At 37.7% G+C, this 21,357-nt stretch overlaps 1 protein-coding gene across 9 annotated transcripts in view; it reads left to right on the top strand.

Moving 5' to 3' along the window:
* The window catches only part of MAP3K7 (mitogen-activated protein kinase kinase kinase 7), an 89,214-nt gene that overhangs the window by 9,171 nt on the left and 58,686 nt on the right, over positions 1-21,357 (top strand). For all 9 annotated transcript variants that reach the window (XR_006717411.1, XR_006717408.1, XR_006717413.1 and 6 more), the window contains exons 2-5: positions 10,444-10,554; positions 14,442-14,507; positions 14,999-15,044; positions 16,124-16,262. Coding sequence is in view for 2 of the 9 variants with exons in the window: in XM_045499047.1 (XP_045355003.1) it covers positions 10,444-10,554; positions 14,442-14,507; positions 14,999-15,044; positions 16,124-16,262 (362 nt within the window). In the remaining 7 variants the exon portion in view is untranslated. The remainder of the gene's footprint in view (positions 1-10,443; positions 10,555-14,441; positions 14,508-14,998; positions 15,045-16,123; positions 16,263-21,357) is intronic.

The raw sequence follows: 21,357 nt of genomic DNA, 5'->3' as shown, positions 1-21,357 counted from the left end.
CATTGTTTTCTTGGTATGATCCTTACCTTCACACCTTTGAAAGGAGAACTTACCCATTTCTCCCTTGCTTACTTACTAGGCCTTCCCCTTTGGCCTTCATTGATTCTCCAAAACTCAGCTGATCTCTGTATTTAGCTCCCTGTATTTGAGCTGTCTACTATCCCACAGCCTGAGATACAGGTTCCAACATTCTGCCCTAAAACAGCCTCCTCCCTATAGTCCAAGAGACTCTAATTTCAGTTTCTTCACTTTTCTTTTGGCAAGAATTTTTGGCAAGAGTTTTTTTTTTGTTTTGTTTTGCGGTTTTTTTTGTTGTTGTTGTTGTTATCATTTCCATATTCTGTTGGGAGAGAGAGAATCCCAAGCAAGCTCGGTGATGTCACCTTGGAGCCTGACACAGGGCTTGATCCCACAAACTGCAAGATCATGACCTGAGCCAAAATGAAGAGTGGGATGCTTAACCAATTAAGCCATCTAGGCCCTCTCCCCTTGCATTTTTAATCATCTGTAGCTTTTCAGGGTGGCTGAGCTGTATGAGGCTGCCCTCTCTTAAAAATCTCTTTGACCGGGGCGCCTGGGTGGCGCAGTCGGTTAAGCGTCCGACTTCAGCCAGGTCACGATCTCGCGGTCCGTGAGTTTGAGCCCCGCGTCAGGCTCTGGGCTGATGGCTCAGAGCCTGGAGCCTGTTTCCGATTCTGTGTCTCCCTCTCTCTCTGCCCCTCCCCCGTTCATGCTCTGTCTCTCTCTGTCCCAAAAATAAATAAATGTTGAAAAAAAAAATTAAAAAAAAAAAAAAAAATCTCTTTGAGAAGTGGGAAGGATAAGTCCTTTCTGCCCTCAAATTCCTAAGCCTGTCCTGAATCTCTAAGCCTATCCCTGAAGGGGATGAGGTGTTTCTTTAACCACCATTATAGACTTACCTTTGGCTCACTTAAGCTAGTAAGTATTTAAAAAATTATTTAAGTACTGTTGTGTTGTCTTGAATTTTTTCTCTACCTCACTTTTATTCCATGAAGGCAAAAGTCAATTTTTAAAAAAATTTTTTTTAACGTTTTATTTATTTTTGAGACAGGGAGAGACAGAGCATGAACAGGGGAGGGTCAGAGAGTGGGAGACACAGAATCTGAAACAGGCTCCAGGCTCTGAGCTGTCAGCACAGAGCCCAACACGGGGCTTGAACTCACGGACCGAGAGATCATGACCTGAGCCAAAGTCGGCCGCTTAACCGACTGAGCCACCCGGGAGCCCCAAAAGTCAATTCTTTATATGTATATATTTTTTACTCTTAATATCTCTACATTTATGCCACTTGAAAAAATGGGAAGTCATTTTTTTTTTTTTCATATTGCAGTGTGATGATTTATAAGGAATATACATTTGGTCATCTGAATGACCAAACATAGGGGCACCTATGTGGCTTGGTCAGTTAAGTGTCTGACTTCAGCTCAAGTATGATCTCATGGCTTGTGAGTTCAAGCCCGGCATCAGGCTCTGCTGACAGCTCAGCACCTGGACCCTGCTACAGATTCTGTGTCTCCTCCTCTTCTCTCTGCCCCTTCCTCACTCGTACTCTTTCTCTCTCAAAAATAAGTAAACATTAAAAAAAAAAAAAGAATACAGTTATAAAAAATGAATGACCAAATGTGTATTTCTGTCATATATACTTGGTCTTTGTCCACAGTTCCTCACTCACAGCTCCCAAAACTTTCCAAATTTCCTAAGGGAAGAAAAATAAAAATGTTTCTGTTTCTCTCTCTCGTTATGTTGAGGTTACTTTTACATTTACTTATTTTTTTGAGAGACAAAGAGACAGGGCACAACTGTGAGAACATGACCTGAGCCGAAATCGGACGCTTAACCGACTGAGCCACCCAGACGCCCCTGTTGAGGGTACTTTTTAACCCTACCACAGGATGGGGGCTAGTTGCTAGGAGAACCTACTTTTTGGTTAGAGGGTTGGAACTTTCAGTCCCATCCCCCTGACCTCCAAAGAGGGGAGTGTAGAAAGGAGAGGAGCTGGAGGTCAGATCATTTGCCATTGACCAAAGATGTAATCAATCATACCTGTCTAATGAAGCCTCCATAAAAACCCAAAAGGCCAGAGAACTTCCAGGTTGGTGAACACATAGAGGTTCAAGGAGAGTGACTTGCCTAGAGAGGTTATGGAAGCTTTGCACGCTTTCTGCATATCTTGCCCTCTGGTTCTCTTCTATCTGGCAGTTCCTGGGTTATGTCCTTTTTTTTTTTTAATTTTTTTTTTTCAACGTTTATTTATTTTTGGGACAGAGAAAGAGCATGAACGGGGGAGGGGCAGAGAGAGAGGGAGACACAGAATCGGAAACAGGCTCCAGGCTCTGAGCCATCAGCCCAGAGCCCGACGCGGGGCTCGAACTCACGGACCGCGAGATTGTGACCTGGCTGAAGTCGGACGCTTAACCGACTGCGCCACCCAGGCGCCCCTGTCCTTTTATAATAAACTGGTAATACAGTAAGGAAAATGTTTCAGTTTTGTGAGCCACTCCAGCAAATTGATTGAACCCAAGGAGGGAGTCATTGGAACCTCCAATCTGTAGCCATTGGTCAGAAGCACAAGTGACATCCTGGACTTGTGACTGGCATCTGAAGTTGTGGAAGGAGGGACAGTCTTATAGACCTGAGCCCTTAACCTGCAGGATCTGATACTGTGTCCAGGTAGATAGTGTCAGAGTTGAATTGAATTGTAGGACACCCAGCTGGTTGGTATCTGAGAATTTCTTTGGTGGTTGGGAAAAACCCCTTTCGTTCATTGGAATTAGTGTTCAGAATTATTAGATACACAAAGGTTTAATTCTTTAAGCATTGACTCTGCTTCCTTTTTTTTTTTTAATGTACTTATTTATTTTTTAATTTATATTCAAGTTAGTTAGCATATAGTACAAAAATGATTTCAGGAGTAGAATCCAGTGATTCATCCCCTACATATAACACCCAGTGCCTCTAACCTCACTCCTTTGAATTCAGTTATTATTTTTTTTAATCATGCACTTCACTTTATGTGTACAACCTTAGGCATCTTGTACTTTCTTTACTATCATTTTATATCTGTTGTTTCACCATACATGTGAAATATCTTAGACCCCTAACATGAATGGAGGCTTCTTAAAGCCATTGGCTCTCTTCTTACATAAATGTGCCTATTTTATATTTCAAAGTGTTTCAAAAAATTGCTGCTTTCTTGAGCAAATAGAAGAAGGTTTATCATGTCCTTATTTCTCCACATTTTGTTCCCAAGATTTTAAGTTGAAAACTCAGAGTCAGCCATCATCTCAGCACTAGATGGCACTTGTGCATCACAACTAGTCATATAACACCTAACGGTTTTTGTGACAAGCGAATGATCTACAAATATAATGTTTGGAATCCCTATGTGGACTTTACTTAAACTAGGAAAATGAAACAGGAGGACACCTACTAAGTACAGTTGCTTTGTAAATACATGGTTGAAGAATATTTTGAATTCATAATCATTATTTCATTATCATATCAATAGGTAATCTGTTCTCCATCCATACCTTCTTAGTCTAATGTTGCCGTAAAGTTGAAATTTGTTTTAAAGACCTGTTTGCTGTTCATCATGGTTAATTGTACAGCTCCTTACATTGATTCATACCTAACTCTAAGCACTTATTATTCTTTTGTAGGATATAAGAAACTACATGGTTTTGGTTTGAGTATGAATCCTGTAGATACCACTGAGGAGATTGTAAGCATCTCCCCTTTACTGCTGAGAAAACAGAAGCTCGGAGATGTTACTCTGCCCAGCACTAATAGCTAATAGGTAGAACCTTTATTCAAACTCGAGTCTGTTGGATTTCAGAGCCCGGGTGTGCTCTTTCCATTACTCTGATGGTGCCAGGTTTAGTCAATACCTATTCATGTTAAAGTAACTGGATGACTAGTGCAAATGACTGATGTTGGTTTCTTTCTCATATGAGAGATACAACTCAACACCCAAAAAACAAAGAACCCAATTAAAAAATGGGCTGAATACGTAGACAGACATTTTTTTCAAAGAAGACATCCAGATGGCCAACAGACACATGGAAAGATGCGTAGCATCACCCATCATCAGGGAAATGCAAGTCAAAACTATAATGAGATATCACCTCACACCTGTCAGAGTAGCTAAACTCAAAAACAAAAAACAAATATTGGTGAGGATGTTGAGAAAAAAGGAACCCTAATGCTCTATTGGTGGGAATGAAAACTGGTATAGCCACTGTGAAAAATAGTATGGAAGCTCCTTAAAAGGTTAAAAATAGAACTGCTCTGTGATCCAGTAATTGCACTATACTGGGTATTTACCCTAAAAAGGGATACATGAACTCTTATGTTTATTGCAGCATTATTTACCATAGTCAAGATATGGAAGTAGCCCAAGTGTCCATTGATAAATGAATGGATAAGGAAGATGTGATACACACACACACACACACACACACACACACACACACACACACGTGTGATGGAATATTATTCAGCCATAAAAAAAAAAAAAAAAAACAATGAAACCTTGCCATTTGCAACCTGGATAGAGCTAGAGAGTATTATGCTAAGTGAAATAAGTCAGAGACAGATACCATATGATTTCACTCATGTGTGGAATTTAAGAAACAAAATGTAGGTGGCACCTGGGTGGCTCAGTTGGTTGAGCATCTGACATCAGCTCAGGTCATGATCTCACAGTTGGTGAGTTTGAGACCCTCATTGGGTTTGCTGCTGTCAGCACAGATCCTGCTTCAGATCTTCTATTCCCCTTTCTCTTTCTCTCTCTGTCCCTTCCCCACTTGTGCTTTCTTCTCAAAAATATATAGAACATTTAAAAAATTAAAAAAAAAAAAAAAAAAGAAAGAAAGGAGCAAAGGGAAAAAACAAGAGAAATGCCAAGAGAGCAAACTGATGATTACCAGAGGAGAGGTGGATTTATGAAGGGGATTAAAGAGTACACTTATCATGATGAGCACTGAATAATGTGTAGAATTCTTGAATCACTGTAGTGTACACTTGAAGTTAATATAACACCATATGTTAACTATACTGGAATTAAAATTGAAAACAAAAAATACTTAGAGATGACAAAATAAAATAAAATGGAAACATTCAATAAATGTTAACCATTTGGGTGTTTTTATACATTATGTAACATGAGAAACAGCCATACTGTTTTGTGTAATGTATGAAAAAGAATTTGAGCTATTGCTAAACTGGCCATACATCCCCATTTACAGCTACTGTTCTCGTGGTTATTATTGGCACTTCTTACTCTAAAAAGAGTTCTGATGTAAATAATAAATTATCTGATCCGCCTAGCTAGACCCAACTTGGTTACAGAAGAGCTTTGTGCCCATGGATTTGTTTTGTAAGTTTGTCTAAAGTGAAAGCTTCACGGGGTGTCTGGGTGGTTCAGTCGGTTAAGCATCCGGCTTTGGCTCCGGTCACAATCTCACGGTTCATTGGTTTGAGCTTCACTTAGGGCTCTGTGCTGACAGCTCAGAGCCTGGAGCCTCCTTCAAATTCTGTGTCTCCCTCTCTCTGTGCCCCCTGTTCTGGCACAGAATAGAGTTATATGTGTACATATTAGCATCCTTCACATTCTGTTGTTAACTTCTCTGGGATCAATACGTACTTGCTCTTTACTAATACAGCTTTGAGCAAGTTAGTTTACCTCTTTAAAGCTAGAAGCGGCATACTTTCAGACCACAATGCTATGAAGCTTGAAATCAACCACAGAAAAAAGTCTGGAAAACCTCCAAAAGCATGGAGGTTAAAGAGCACCCTACTAACGAATGAGTGGGTCAACCAGGCAATTAGAGAAGAAATAAAAAAATATATGGAAACAAACGAAAATGAAAATACAACAATCCAAACGCTTTGGGACGCAGCGAAGGCAGTCCTGAGAGGAAAATACATTGCAATCCAGGCCTATCTCAAGAAACAAGAAAAATCCCAAATACAAAATCTAACAGCACACCTAAAGGAAATGGAAGCAGAACAGCAAAGGCAGCCTAAACCCAGCAGAAGAAGAGAAATAATAAAGATCAGAGCAGAAATAAACAATATAGAGTCTAAAAAAACTGTAGAGCAGATCAACGAAACCAAGAGTTGGTTTTTTGAAAAAATAAACAAAATTGACAAACCTCTAGCCAGGCTTCTCAAAAAGAAAAGGGAGATGACCCAAATAGATAAAATCATGAATGAAAATGGAATGATTACAACCAATCCCTCAGAGATACAAACAATTATCAGGGAATACTATGAAAAATTATATGCCAACAAATTGGACAACCTGGAAGAAATGGACAAATTCCTGAACACCCACACTCTTCCAAAACTCAACCAGGAGGAAATAGAAAGCTTGAACAGACCCATAACCAGCGAAGAAATTGAATCGGTTATTAAAAATCTCCCAACAAATAAGAGTCCAGGACCAGATGGCTTCCCAGGGGAGTTCTACCAGACGTTTAAGCAGAGATAATACCTATCCTTCTCAAGCTATTCCAAGAAATAGAAAGGGAAGGAAAACTTCCAGACTCATTCTATGAAGCCAGTATTACTTTGATTCCTAAACCAGATAGAGACCCAGTAAAAAAAGAGAACTACCGGCCAATATCCCTGATGAATACGGATGCAAAAATTGTCAATAAGATACTAGCAAATCGAATTCAACGGCATATAAAAAGAATTATTCACCATGATCAAGTGGGATTCATTCCTGGGATGCAGGGCTGGTTCAACATTCGCAAATCAATCAACGTGATACATCACATTAACAAAAAAAGAGAGAAGAACCATATGATCCTGTCAATCGATGCAGAAAAGGCCTTTGACAAAATCCAGCACCCTTTCTTAATAAAAACCCTTGAGAAAGTCGGGATAGAAGGAACATACTTAAAGATCATAAAAGCCATTTATGAAAAGCCCACAGCTAACATCATCCTCAACGGGGAAAAACTGAGAGCTTTTTCCCTGAGATCAGGAACCCGACAGGGATGCCCACTCTCACCGCTGTTGTTTAACATAGTACTGGAAGTTCTAGCATCAGCAATCAGACAACAAAAGGAAATCAAAGGCATCAAAATTGGCAAAGATGAAGTCAAGCTTTCGCTCTTTGCAGATGACATGATATTATACATGGAAAATCCGATAGACTCCACCAAAAGTCTGCTAGAATTGATACATGAATTCAGCAAAGTTGCAGGATACAAAATCAATGTACAGAAATCAGTTGCATTCTTATACACTAACAATGAAGCAACAGAAAGACAAATAAAGAAACTGATCCCATTCACAATTGCACCAAGAAGCATAAAATACCTAGGAATAAATCTAACCAAAGATGTAAAGGATCTGTATGCTGAAAACTATAGAAAGCTTACGAAGGAAATGGAAGAAGATTTAAAGAAATGGAAAGACATTCCCTGCTCATGGATTGGAAAAATAAATATTGTCAAAATGTCAATACTACCCAAAGCTATCTACACATTCAATGCAATCCCAATCAAAATTGCACCAACATTCTTCTCGAAACTAGAACAAGCAATCCTAAAATTCATATGGAACCACAAAAGGCCCCGAATAGCCAAAGGAATTTTGAAGAAGAAGACCAAAGCAGGAGGCATCACAATCCCAGACTTTAGCCTCTACTACAAAGCTGTCATCATCAAGACAGCATGGTATTGGCACAAAAACAGACACATAGACCAATGGAATAGAATAGAAACCCCAGAACTAGACCCACAAACGTATGGTCAACTCATCTTTGACAAAGCAGGAAAGAACATCCAATGGAAAAAAGACAGCCTCTTTAACAAATGGTGCTGGGAGAACTGGACAGCAACATGCAGAAGGTTGAAACTAGACCACTTTCTCACACCATTCACAAAAATAAACTCAAAGTGGATAAAGGACCTGAATGTGAGACAGGAAACCATCAAAACACTAGAGGAGAAAGCAGGAAAAGACCTCTCTGACCTCAGCCGTAGCAATCTCTTACTCGACACATCCCCAAAGGCAAGGGAATTAAAAGCAAAAGTGAATTACTGGGACCTTATGAAGATAAAAAGCTTCTGCACAGCAAAGGAAACAACCAACAAAACTAAAAGGCAACCAACGGAATGGGAAAAGATATTTGCAAATGACATATCGGACAAAGGGCTAGTATCCAGAATCTATAAAGAGCTCACCAAACTCCACACCCGAAAAACAAATAACCCAGTGAAGAAATGGGCAGAAAACATGAATAGACACTTCTCTAAAGAAGACATCCGGATGGCCAACAGGCACATGAAAAGATGTTCAGCGTCGCTCCTTATCAGGGAAATACAAATCAAAACCACACTCAGGTATCACCTCACGCCAGTCAGAGTGGCCAAAATGAACAAATCAGGAGACTATAGATGCTGGCGAGGATGTGAAGAAACGGGAACCCTCTTGCACTGTTGGTGGGAATGCAAATTGGTGCAGCCGCTCTGGAAAACAGTGTGGAGGTTCCTCAGAAAATTAAAAATAGACCTACCCTATGACCCAGCAATAGCACTGCTGGGAATTTATCCAAGGGATACAGGAGTACTGATGCATAGGGGCACTTGTACCCCAATGTTCATAGCACTCTCAACAATAGCCAAATTATGGAAAGAGCCTAAATGTCCATCAACTGATGAATGGATAAAGAAATTGTGGTTTATATACACAATGGAATACTATGTGGCAATGAGAAAAAATGAAATATGGCCTTTTGTATCAACGTGGATGGAACTGGAGAGTGTGATGCTAAGTGAAATAAGCCATACAGAGAAAGACAGATACCATATGGTTTCACTCTTATGTGGACCCTGAGAAACGTAACAGGAACCCGTGGTGGAGGGGGAGGAAAAAAGGAAAAAAAAAAAAAAAAAAAAAAAAAAAAAAATTGGTTAGAGTGGGAGAGAGCCAAAGCATAAGAGACTGTTAAAAACTGAGAACAAACTGAGGGTTGATGGGGGGTGGGAGGGAGGAGAGGGTGGGTGATGGGTATTGAGGAGGGCACCTTTTGGGATGAGCACTGGGTGTTTTATGGAAACCAATTTGGACAATAAATTTCATATATTATAAAAAAAAAAAAAAAAAAAAAGCTAGAAGCGTTATCCTTAAAATAAGAATAACATTATATGTACCTCCTATGGTTGTGTAAATGAGGTAATGTATGAAAGCAAAACATAGAAAGTACATAAATGAGAGGTGTAGACAGGTATTTCACTTAAGGAAAAAGCATTGCCACAAGGTACTTAGATACATTGGAAGCTGAAAAATTGGAGTAGATGGCATTTAACTAAGGTCGTTTACAATAATGAAATCTTAACAAGCTTCAAAAGCTATTCTGTTGTTTTTATATTATGGCAAATTTCAAACATTTGTAAAAGTAAAGCAAATAGCATGAGAGAGCAATGAACCCATGAGGTCCCTATCAGTTAGCTTTCAACAATAATAAAATACATGGCCAACCTTTTATAACTTAAAAAAAATAACTAATGAAATATTTTACATAGTATGAAATTCACCAATTTGAAGTATTCGGTCATTTGTACAAATATGCCAAGTTATGCACCCATCATCATAAATCAGTTTTCAGACATTTTCACCCCCTTGGTAATATTCCTCCTACCCATTTACAGTTAATCCCAATTTTCACTCTCAGTTCTAGGCAACCACTGATCTACTTTCTATCTGTATGGATTTACCTTTTCTGGACATTTCACGTCAGTGGAATCATAGTGTGTGGTCTCTTGTATGTAACTTCTTTCATTTAGCACAGTGTTTTTTGAAGTTCATCCATGTTGTAGCATTTATCAATCAGCAGTTCATTTCTTTTTCTTGATGGATTCCAAGTGTATTCCATTATATAGGTAATACTAAGTTTTGTCTACCGTCACAGGGGCCAGTCTTTTATCATCCGTATTTTTGTCCTTTCCCTCTGTTTCATACCCCTATTGAATTATTCAAAAGCTATTTTTAATTTCGTAAGTATGATAGCTTAAACACCGATTGTATGTTCCTGCTTTTTATTTTTCTTTTCCCAAACTATCTCTCTCTCTCCTTGTTCATCTTGTCTCTTTTCTTTTCTTTTCTTTTTTTCTTCTTGTTCCAGGAGTCTTTTATTTGTTGTTTTGGTTTTACTTGACAATGAAGAGCTGTCTAGGTCATAAACTTTCAAAAGATAGAGACAAGTTCATTATTTTCTCACTTCAGTGAAACTTCATACATGCTCAGTGGCAAATCCAGAGAGTGATGATTTCTAAAATCATTTCCAAATCTTTCAAGTCAGCTTCAGTGTTATATGTTGGACTGGATCTATTTATTTCTGATTCTCATGGGTGATTTGTTGTTGTTGTTGTTGTTGTTGTTGTTTTTGTTTTTTTTTTAACTCAGGTTGTTGGAAGAGGAGCCTTTGGAGTAGTCTGCAAAGCTAAATGGAGAGCAAAAGATGTTGCCATTAAACAAATAGAAAGTGAATCTGAGAGGAAAGCTTTTATTGTAGAGGTAAGTTGAGATCTTATTTCCATTGTGTAATTCTTTACCTGAGATACTCTATGAATTTAATATTGTGAAAGAAGTTGTTTCTCAGTTGTCACTTCTCTGTATACTTCAACCTCAGCAATTTGGTAGATCCAAAGATAATGCCATGGAAACATTTTTCATTCACACTCTTAATTCTGATTAAAAAGTAGAGGAAAAGACTCTTAACTAACTACATAAGTGAATCATCCCTTTATTAAAATATAGTCTCATCCATGTAATTCAGATCTATTTCAAGACACAGAATTTAAATTTTAAAATAGAAAAGAAATGATATTTTCTCCCATTATCTAAAATTAAGGGAAATTTTATGCATTCATTTTTGACTGAATATTTTTAGAAATTCAAATGAGATCATTTTACAGGGAAAAATTTCAAATTTGATTATTTCACATTTAGCATGAAAATCTACAACTATTCTCTTACAGATTTGATGATGGAGAATTCAGTAATTGAGATTATTCTATTGTCAGATTTATTCTTAATTTTGTACTATGTTGTATATTAAATTATAGTAGTTCATTAAATCCGGTTTTGGGGTGCCTGGGTGGCTCAGTCGGGTAAGGGTCTGACTGGTTTCTGCTCAGGTCATGAACTCATGGTTTGTGGGTTAGAGCCACATGTCAGTCTCTGAGACGTTCTTGCAGAGCCTGCTTGGATTCTTTCTCTCTTTGCCCCTTTCCAACTCATGCACAGCTCTCTTCTGCCTCTCTCTCTCAAAAATAAACTTTAAAAAAATATCAGTGGTTTTATCACTTTTTAACCAGTGCATAAGTGGTCTTTATCTTACAAACCTTTCTGAATTTATGTTTGTGATTATATTTAATTATAATTTCAAAGTATACTTTATGATATTTTTAAATGTATAACATGGAGACTGAGAACCTAGTTGGGATATGACGAAGTGGATTTTTGTAATTAATTGAATGAGTTGAGAAATGCTGATAGTTTGGGGTCATCATGAAGAAAAGATGATCTCTAATAGTATGCTCCGAGAGTCTGGCCTCAGCCTCGCCTTACTCATGATATTTGTTTATGGTTTAGATAAGGTCTAAAAGTGTATTGGCACTTTCACAAAACTAGGTAAAAGCATATGTGTTAAACACTAGGAATCAGGACTTGAAAAGATTATAATACCTTGGATAAAAATTTTTTATCAAGGTTATATATACATATAATTGAGATTGTCAAATAGTCCACATGTTCTTTTTTTTTTCTTTTTTTTTTTTCTTTTTTTAAAGCTTTGTTTTATGTACCATAAAATTCACCTGTTGGAAGTACAACTGAATGGTTTTTAAGAGATTCACAAGGTTGGGACACACTTCTTCCTTCATTAGTTCTGAGACCTTGGGCTCCAGTCTCCCACAAAGCAATTGGTCTTCCCTCTACCCCACCTCCTCTGTGTGTCTCTCTCACCTTCAAAATCGATTTCTTTCATTTACAGATCTTTGACTCCCTTGCCTGCAGCCAATCCCTTCTAATCCCATCTCTCAACTCCAGATAGTTTGTCAGAGACACATCTCTTCCAGAGAGACATTCAGACATCAGAATTTAAAAATAAAATACATAGGGGCGCCTGGGTGGCTCAGTTGGCTGGGCGTCCAACTTCGGCCCAGGTCATGATCCCGCAGTCTGTGAGTTCGAGCCCCACACATTGGGCTCTATGCTGACAGCTCGAAGCCTGGAGCCGGCTTCGGATTCTGTGTCTCCCTCTGTCTCTCTGCCCCTCCCCTGCTCGTGCTCTGTCTCTCTCTCTCTCAAAAATAAGTAAAAAAAATGTTTAAGTGTAAAAATAAAATAAATAATAAAGACTTTATAGCACTAGCCCAGTGCGCACCTCCCCTATAAAAACCACGTGATGAATTCTATCAGGTCACTTCTGGAAAGACCTTGGCTCTTCCTTTATATATTATCATCCTACCTAAAAAGAGCAATAGGTGTTCTCACAGGCTGCTACCTTCAATCTGTCATCCCTTCCACTGAGTTATGTCTCAGACAAACTTTCAGTAAGACCCAGACAGAGAGCCTGGTTCAGACTCCTTTGTGTCACCACCCTGGCCTCTACCCCAACAAGTGGGTACAGTACTTTTGGTTGAAGGCCTAGGCTCCCAACAACCACAGCCTAGACTTTCTGAAACCAAGGAGAGAAGGAGGGGAAGAAACTAGAGGAGAGAGATGCACACTGGGCTTTGGATCAGCCACATTGGATGTGAGTCCTCTACATGTTCTTACTTTGAAAACTTTTATTCCCTTACCCTCCTTCCCATCAAGTTTTCTGCTTCTCAGAGGCAACTACTTTGAGCTCATTCCTTACTTTTCTTTGGTATCCCCCAATCCAGAGACTCTTTGCTATATCAAAGAAACAGCCTCTAATCTTTGGGATGATACAGAGGCATCACTAAGCTGTTTGAAGTCAGGAAGGGAGGGAATCTTTGGTCTACCTTTCAGCCAGTCTCTCTGTTCCATTATTGCCTTATTTGCATAGGTACCTGGGAGATTTTATGAGATAAATCTCATTGCTTCTCATTTTTTCTTTTCTTTTCTTTTTTTTTAGATCTGCTGTGTCCTTTACTGCTAATCATTTGCTTTCCAACTTCAAAAATGTGTTGTTGTCTTCTCATTTCACATTGTCTTTATACTTCTTTGTGCCTTGAAAAAATGCCTTTAATGTCTTAGTAGGATTTGAGGAGGGAGCAGGAATACTTACATAATCTGCTATCTGAAGCTCAGTCCTGAACCTTAAGATGAAATATAATAAATATGTATTTATAATAAATGAATATAATAAATAGTGATATTCTTGTGTTAGGGCTGAAAATACACAGATGTTGGCTGTAGAAAAATATAGCTTTCTACTAGCATATAGTAAAAAGGTTTATCTTTTTGGACTTCATATGAGCCAGCAGTATAATGTAAATAATAAGAGGAAGAGAAAGGAAAAGACATAAAAGAGAGAAGAAAGAGAGTAAGGTGCAGTTTGGAGGGACACATAAACAGATGTTTGAGATGTAGAGCAAGAGAAACAGTATAGCCAAACCTCTCACTGACCTTAGTGTGATTCATTGGATTGGGGAAGATTAAAGCTGGAAGTAGGAAGAATAGCTAGGAGAACACACGGCAATTACTACAGCAGTCATGTTACTAAGGCAATGGTAGTGGGAATGCAGAGGAGGCAATTAATTCAAGAGATAGGAGAAGGAAATAGGGAAGACAGCACACATATGCAGAAAGAGTGCAGATTTTAAGTCAGATAAACCAAAGTTCACACCCTGGCTATACCACTTCCTAGCTGTACGATATTTAACAGCTCACTTAACCCTCTCTGAGCTTTATCTTAAAGGTCCCTCTTCTTTTAAGGTAGAAATGACAATACCTACCTTGCAGAGTTGTGAGAATTATATGGTATCTATAAAGTACCCCCCCAATGCCTGGCACAGAGTAGATAGACTATTCAGCCATAGTTATGAAGATGATGACAATGATATGGCTTCTTCTGGCTTCAATAACTCAGCTCAGTGCCATCTCTGGGATAGTGTCCTAACATTTCTTGGCAAAGTTTATTCTTATTTGTACTTACCATGACTTGTTCATAACTCCTGTTACAGCACTTTGCACATTACCTTAATTATTTGTTTACATGTCCATCTCTCAACTAAAGCGTGAGAGCTCTAGGGCAGGGAATCTTTGCCATCCTGGGCAGGCATTTATGACCACAGTGCCTGCTTACATAGTGAATGATGATTGTTGAGTGATTGAACTAATGTTTTGTACAACCATGAAATTACAATGATGCTGTGAAATCAGTTTCTCATAAGTTAGCACCTTTTAAAAGAAACCTTAATTTGTTACAGCTTCGACAGTTATCCCGCGTGAACCATCCTAATATTGTAAAGCTGTATGGGGCCTGCTTGAATCCAGTAAGTTTGTCACTTTTTCATTGTCACCCATCTGTAAGCAGTGACACGGTAAATGTTTGAGGGGATGTAGTTTTTGAAGCTGTTTTGATCTGTTAGATTATTTCAAAAAAATTGTATTTTATGTATTTGTTTCTAGTCTGTTAACAACACACTATATTGGAGGAATTATCTTAGGTGGTCTCATCCAGTGAACTCATCGTGTTATGAGATTTAGGACATCCTGTGACAGCATCTACTCAGCACTGGAGAAAGTTCTCAAAGATCTTGTGATTATGTGTTCACATTCATTTCCACTCTTAGACAGTGGGCCCCTTGTATAGAAGACAGAGTCTTGGGTCCCCTTTTCTTTCCGTTAATACCATTCACATACTAGAGACCAAAAGAATTTTTAATGCATTTATAAAATTAAAGATTGAACTGAACTATCTTGCCCAAATCACCTAAGATGCCACAACACTGTAGTTAATTATTCTGACATGTGTTTCTTTTAGGTGTGTCTTGTGATGGAATATGCTGAAGGGGGCTCTTTATATAATGGTGAGTGTCATTAAACTTGTCTTTATCTAGTAGAATAAAATCATTGAAGAGATCTTAATATACACTGTTAGTTGCTTAATGTTCTTCACAGTTTACCCTCAGAATCCCAAAAGGAGGTAATTAAAAAAAAAAAAATCTGCTAAAGATTAGAAATGAAAAGATGAAATGCTGCAGCATTGGTATATGAAATTTAGAAGTCTAAGTGGTACTTTTCATAATACTAAAAGCATTTAAGTAAGGTAAAATTTGCTTTTTAAACAGATTTTAAAATATCTTCATACTTTTAGTGTTTTTGTTTTTTGCCCTCTCTTAGCTTTGAGCCTCCTCATTTGAGAACTCTTTAACCATACTTCCATTTCATTCTGCATAATTTGCTCTCTTTAGAAAAATAAAATTGTGAAAACTCCCTTCACAGAACGTTTTAACAATGAAGGACACTGTGTCATTTAGTTATTTTTATAGAACAGAGCTAACTTTTTCACTCTTGCAAAACACCGTGTAGTAAATATATTGTTGCATTTATATAAAATAAATTGTTGCATTCTATTTTTTAAGTTAGTATTTTATTTAAATTTTTATTTATATTTACTGTGTTCATCATTGTTAATGGGTAGCTCTCATACTCCATTGTTTTATTTGATTGAACTATTTCTAGTTTTTAGCTATTGTAGAAAGCATAATTGTAAACATCTTGATTTACATTGTTTTGTTTCCTTCTGTACTACTTCTCTATATCTCTGTTACAATAGTATGCTATCATATTGTTTATAATTTACATTATTTTGTGAAAGACAGTGTCTTTCAGTGGAAAAGTGGTAATATATATTGATTTTGCTAGATAGAGCATATATATAACCTTTACTAGAAGTACTATTAGATTTTAGGTACTTATGTGGTATGTATCCATTTGAAATTACTAGATATTTCTATCTTTATATTTAGAAAATAATTAAAAGCAGGACTGATGGGAACATATGTAGAAATAGACCTGGTCATGTGTTCCGACAGTGCTTGCATTCACCCTGTGTCTTTTGTTATATGCAATAAAGTTCTTTTTAGTTTGTGCCTTTCTTTTGCAGTGCTGCATGGTGCTGAACCATTGCCATATTACACTGCTGCCCACGCAATGAGTTGGTGTTTACAGTGTTCCCAAGGAGTGGCTTATCTTCACAGCATGCAACCCAAAGCTCTAATTCACAGGGACCTGAAACCACCAAAGTAAGTTCTAATAGTGCAGTGTCTTGCTCTCCTTCTCTCTCTCTCTCTCCATCCCTCCACCACACCACTCCCCCCCACCACCACCACTTTCTAATTCAAGCTAATTGTTGCACATGATTTTCTCTTTTCTCTTCCCTTTGGCTTGTTTGAGAGTGTTTATTTTTAACTCACCTTCATTATTTAGTTATTTAAGCTTGCATTTTAAAATGTTCTCTTTAGTAGGATTTTAATTTTAGTTGAATTTTTATTTTTAATAATTCTTGCTATGGATTTGCAAACTTCTAGAATTGGTAAGGCTATAAATTTATTTTGTGCCTGCTGTATATATCATTGCCCCTAGACAGTTCCATGAGATCAGAGACAAGTTTGTCTTGTTCCCTACTATATCCCTAACAGCTAGCACAATGTCCACACATAGTAGACATTTTACAAAAATTTACAGAGTGGTTATTATTTGCCCTTTTAGAGGAAGGCAAAAGAACGTTTCTGGCATCTGGGTAGAAATTGAAAATCTTCTGGATTTCTCCATATTGAGGATCCTAGGATCACAATTCCCTGAATAAGTATTTTAAAGGGTGAAACTTTGGGATTTTTTTTTTTTTTTTTGTTTATATAGGTATTCAGTTAAAGAAAACATACAGGTATTGTCCCCTTTTCTCTCTGATTATTTTCTTCTTTATCCACTTGTGACAGAGTCTCCACATGCCATTCTCTCGTTCTCTACCCCCCAGCCACCACATCAGCCTCATATAAGAGGTTTCCCCTAAGAAATCAGTTTCAGGTATTCCGTTCTCTTGATGCAGGTTTAAAGCATTAAAGTGCCCCTTCTGGGTACAACTTGTCACTCTCATGTCTAATCTGATACATTCTGCATAGGTTTCAGCTCTTGGAATCACTTGTTCTCACTAGTGTACCTTATTTCTACTCCCAGGCTTAAACTGATTTCTCTTTCCCCGGGTCCCTGGTCAAATAATGTTTAAGACCCAGATTCATGACACCTTAATTTTTTTAACTTGACTCCAGAGGCTAGTACCTTAGCAACCTGTTTTGCCTAGTGAAGAAGAAATCACTTTGTCTTTTTTTTTTCCTGTTTATGAAGATCGAGTCCTGTTTTTCCTCTCTTAATTAACATACAGCTGAATTATCAAAACAAACTCATGAGAATCATAGCTCTTATCCAACAACAAATTGACTATTGATTCAAAGGATCCAGGCAAGCATCAGGTACAAAGCATCTTTTTTCTGGAGAAGCCAGAAACCATCAGATGGAACTTCCAAAAATATCCCTTTTCTTCTATTAGGGCATGTTTTGGCTTTGGAATAACAAAACAATGTACATGAAAATACAAAAGGAAGTCCTTTCAGTTTTCCAATATCTTTTCTATTCCATAATTATACAACTTAAGTGACTGCCTTCATTCTCCATCTACCTATACCCCATAAATCCATAAATGTTAGGTTTATTTAGCCAACCTACTTAGACTGGATATGTCCTACTAAAATCATTTGTGTTTAGGAACTCTTCCTTTTGTCTTAAATACCATCAGTATACTTACAAGAAGTCTGGCCTAAGTCATTCATTCCTTTTGGTCATCCTTCTGATTGTACTTATCCTATAGTATTGCAGATTGTCTTTGGGGCACTTAATGCACAAATTGGGCTTTAGAGTTAGAATTGATTTTTCAGAATGTAGTGGGGAGAAGAAAATTCTTTGGAATGGCTATGCTTACATAAATAATTATATATACAAGTCCACATGCTCTATTATTATCACTGGAAACCTGAATTCTTTGGTCGAGAGGAGTTCCACGGAATGGGTGACTCAGGCGGTTAAGCTTCCAACTCGATTTCTGCTCACGCATGATCTCATGGTTCGTTGAGTTCAAGCCCCACATCAAACTGCACGGACAGTGTGGAACCTGCTTGAGATATTCTCTCTCTCTCTCTCTCTCTCTCTCTCTCTGCCTGCCCCCCCCCCCAAAATAATTGAACTTAAAAAAAAAAAAAAGGCAACTGATGATTTGGTTAGGTGTTTTATAGAATATCGACTTGTGTTTGTACCCCTATTTTATTCTTCTTTTGCAGGTTCATTTGTGTAATACTTCAGAAATAAAAATGTGTTTTGGTCCCAGCTGTGTGAATGAATATAAGCCTGCAAAGATCACTTAGGTTCATATTTCAGTGAACCTTGAATGTCATGCTCATGGCTGATGACCTATCAAAATCTTATGAGTAAAGGAGTACTAATTGTAATAATAATAATATAAAAGTCATTCAGAATAAACTACCTTGATATACCAATATGAAACAAGGAAACCAGTTAGAATTCTTATCTTGGGTAAAGAGTACAGCTGGAACAAGAACAGTAAAACAGGAAACTTTTTGTTGAAGGACATATAAAGATAAATTGCATTTAACATTCTTTCCACTTCAGTTAGCATAGAAGTGTTTGTGACCTAATGGAGATGTATATAGTAGTTTATCTGGTTTATCCTAGTCATGCTGGACTGAAAAGAAACTCTCCAGTTAGAATTTTAGTATAAAATTATATACAAAGAATTTATAAAATTTATAATTTGAATGAATTCCATTTCTGCTTTTGAATATTACTACAATGTGGTGGTACAGATTATCTTTATTTTCTGTTTGTTATGAAGAGGAAAACCTAAGTAAGAGCATGCTACTCGGTGATTGTACTTGGTTAATAAAGCACTTAGGAAAGGCAGAATCTTAAGTTCAGAAAATTTTTCTGGAAATCTTTCATTAGGTCATTTTAACTGTAATAGAGTTATGTTCCTCCTATACACACGTTCTAAACATAAAAAAAAAAATTTTAGAAGGACGTTAAAAGTAAGGACATTTAAGGAGTGCTTGGGTACCTCAGTTGCTTAAGCATCTGACTTCAGCTCAGTTCATGATCTCATGGTTTGTGGGTTCAAGCCCTCCATCAGGCTTTGTCCTGACAGCTCAGAGCCTGGAGCCTGCTTTGGTTTGTTTCTCCCTCTCTTTCTGCCCCTCCCCCACTCGCACTCTGTCTCTGTTTCTTAAAAATGAATAAACGTTAAAAAAAAATTTTTTTTTAATAATAAGGACATTTAAAATAAAGATCATTTTTCCTTCTATATTGGTTTATTTTACCTTTTTTCTTTAATTAAAGTGTATGTTGTTATTTTCAAATAAATATATTCATGATTGAAAACAAATTCAAAAAGCACAGAAAAATATAAAGCAATATTTTCCTGCTTCCTGTTTCTGCTCCTCAAAGGTAACCTCGGTCTTATTTCGTTTTTTAAGCATGTATGGGTTATGTTATATATAATGTTGCTTTTTTTCACTTACATGGACATCTTTTCATGTCAGTATATTCAGATATTTACCTCTTTATTTTTAATAAACAGAATTTCTTATTACTTTCTAAGCAAGTATTTGAAACTATTTCTGTTCATGTAAGCAATCTTAGACTTGGAAGACTTGATTTATAGAGCTGTTTTTAGAAAATACAATGCTACTGAATCACTTGACATTTTGAGATTCTGTATAGTTTTCAATGCCCAAAATTGGTGCTTCTCAAACTTTCCCACTGCCTAGAACAAAGTAATGATATAACTTCAGTGTTCTACTAGGGACAGAGCCCAATAAGCCTTCTTAAGGAATATTGCGTGCAAATTTTGCATTCAACTTCATATATTGTGTAGTTTGTTTTCAAGTCAATCTTGGGATGTTAGAAATACTCACAGCTGTGTAAAAGTGATAGTCCAGGGAGAAGTGCTAGCTTTGACCTGGGGCTCTGTGGGCTCCCTACCACTTACCTTGGCATACACTGACATACTTGCAAGGTTTCATACCCTAGTTTGAAAAACACATAAAGTGAAGCCTTTAAAGCTATGCATTTAAATCCTGACAACCTATGTGTGCTGATAGAAATTGTATACAAATGTGGCTTTGATTCTTATGCTCACATGGTAAGAATTTTGACCCTCCAGCAATGTGGCAAACCAGATCAACTGAAAAATCATCCTACAACAAACACCCAGAGATACTACATATTACAACAGACCTGTTTTTTTAAATTTTTTTATGTTTATTTATTTTTGAGAAAGAGAGAAACAGAGTATGAGTGGGGGAAGAGCAGAGAGAGAGAGGGAGACACAGAATCCGAAGCAGTCTCCAGGCTCCGAGCTGTCTGCACAGAGCCCTATGCGGGGCTTGAACCCACCAACCATGAGATCATGACCTGAGCCAAAGTCAGATGCTCAACCAGCTGAGCCACCCAGGAGCCCCAGCAACAAACATCTTTTTACGTGCATAGGTGATCTCACAAGAAGATGAGGGAAATCATCAGGGCAAAAGATGGAGAGAACTGAATCCTGAAAGAACTAAACCAAGCCTGGAAGCCAGGGACTCTACTGTGAGCTTCTTTCAGTATAAAAAATGTAGAGTCCCCAGTTTTAATGGCTCTTATGTAACTGGAAACAGGTCCTTTGTTCTGCACCAGGTAAAGTAGCAGACCTGAGACCTCTATAAAGTCAGTGTCTTTGGAGAGAACAACTTAAAAGTAGGCTAGGAAAAAAATCAGTTTTCTAACTAGGCAGAGCTTTTATTTCTTATTTCTTAACAGAGCTGTCTCCCTTCCTGCTGTCGTGAGTTTGAATTTGCCCTACTTGCACAATCAAGAAAAATCCCAGCAAGACAGGTTAAAACTGTTTTCGGGATTGGTAGTGTACCAGGGAGGGCATCTAATAGTAAGTGAAACTCCATTTTAAAGTCTTATTCTTTCAGTCCAGACTGTTAATTATTGCAGATTAAAATTGATCAAATCATAAAGCCACAATAAAGATTACGACACCTGTGGGGCGCCTGCTGGACTCAGTTGAGCGTCTGATTCTTGATTTCGGCTCAGGCCATGATCCCCAGGTTGTGGGATTAAACCTTGTGTCGGGCTCCATGCTGAACTTGGAACCTGCTTAAGATTCTTTTTCTTCCTCTACCTCTGCTCCTCCTCTGCTTATGCTCACATGTGCTATGCCCTCTCTCTCTCTCCCTCTCTCTCAAAAAAAAAAAAAAAAAAAATTACCGCACCCGTAAGCATTCAGGT

This window comes from Leopardus geoffroyi, chromosome B2, assembly GCF_018350155.1.
Source record: "Leopardus geoffroyi isolate Oge1 chromosome B2, O.geoffroyi_Oge1_pat1.0, whole genome shotgun sequence".
NCBI classification, from domain to species: domain Eukaryota; kingdom Metazoa; phylum Chordata; class Mammalia; order Carnivora; family Felidae; genus Leopardus; species Leopardus geoffroyi.
The sequence above is the reverse complement of the archived record's forward strand: the minus strand, read 5'-3'. Positions and strand labels throughout refer to the sequence as shown.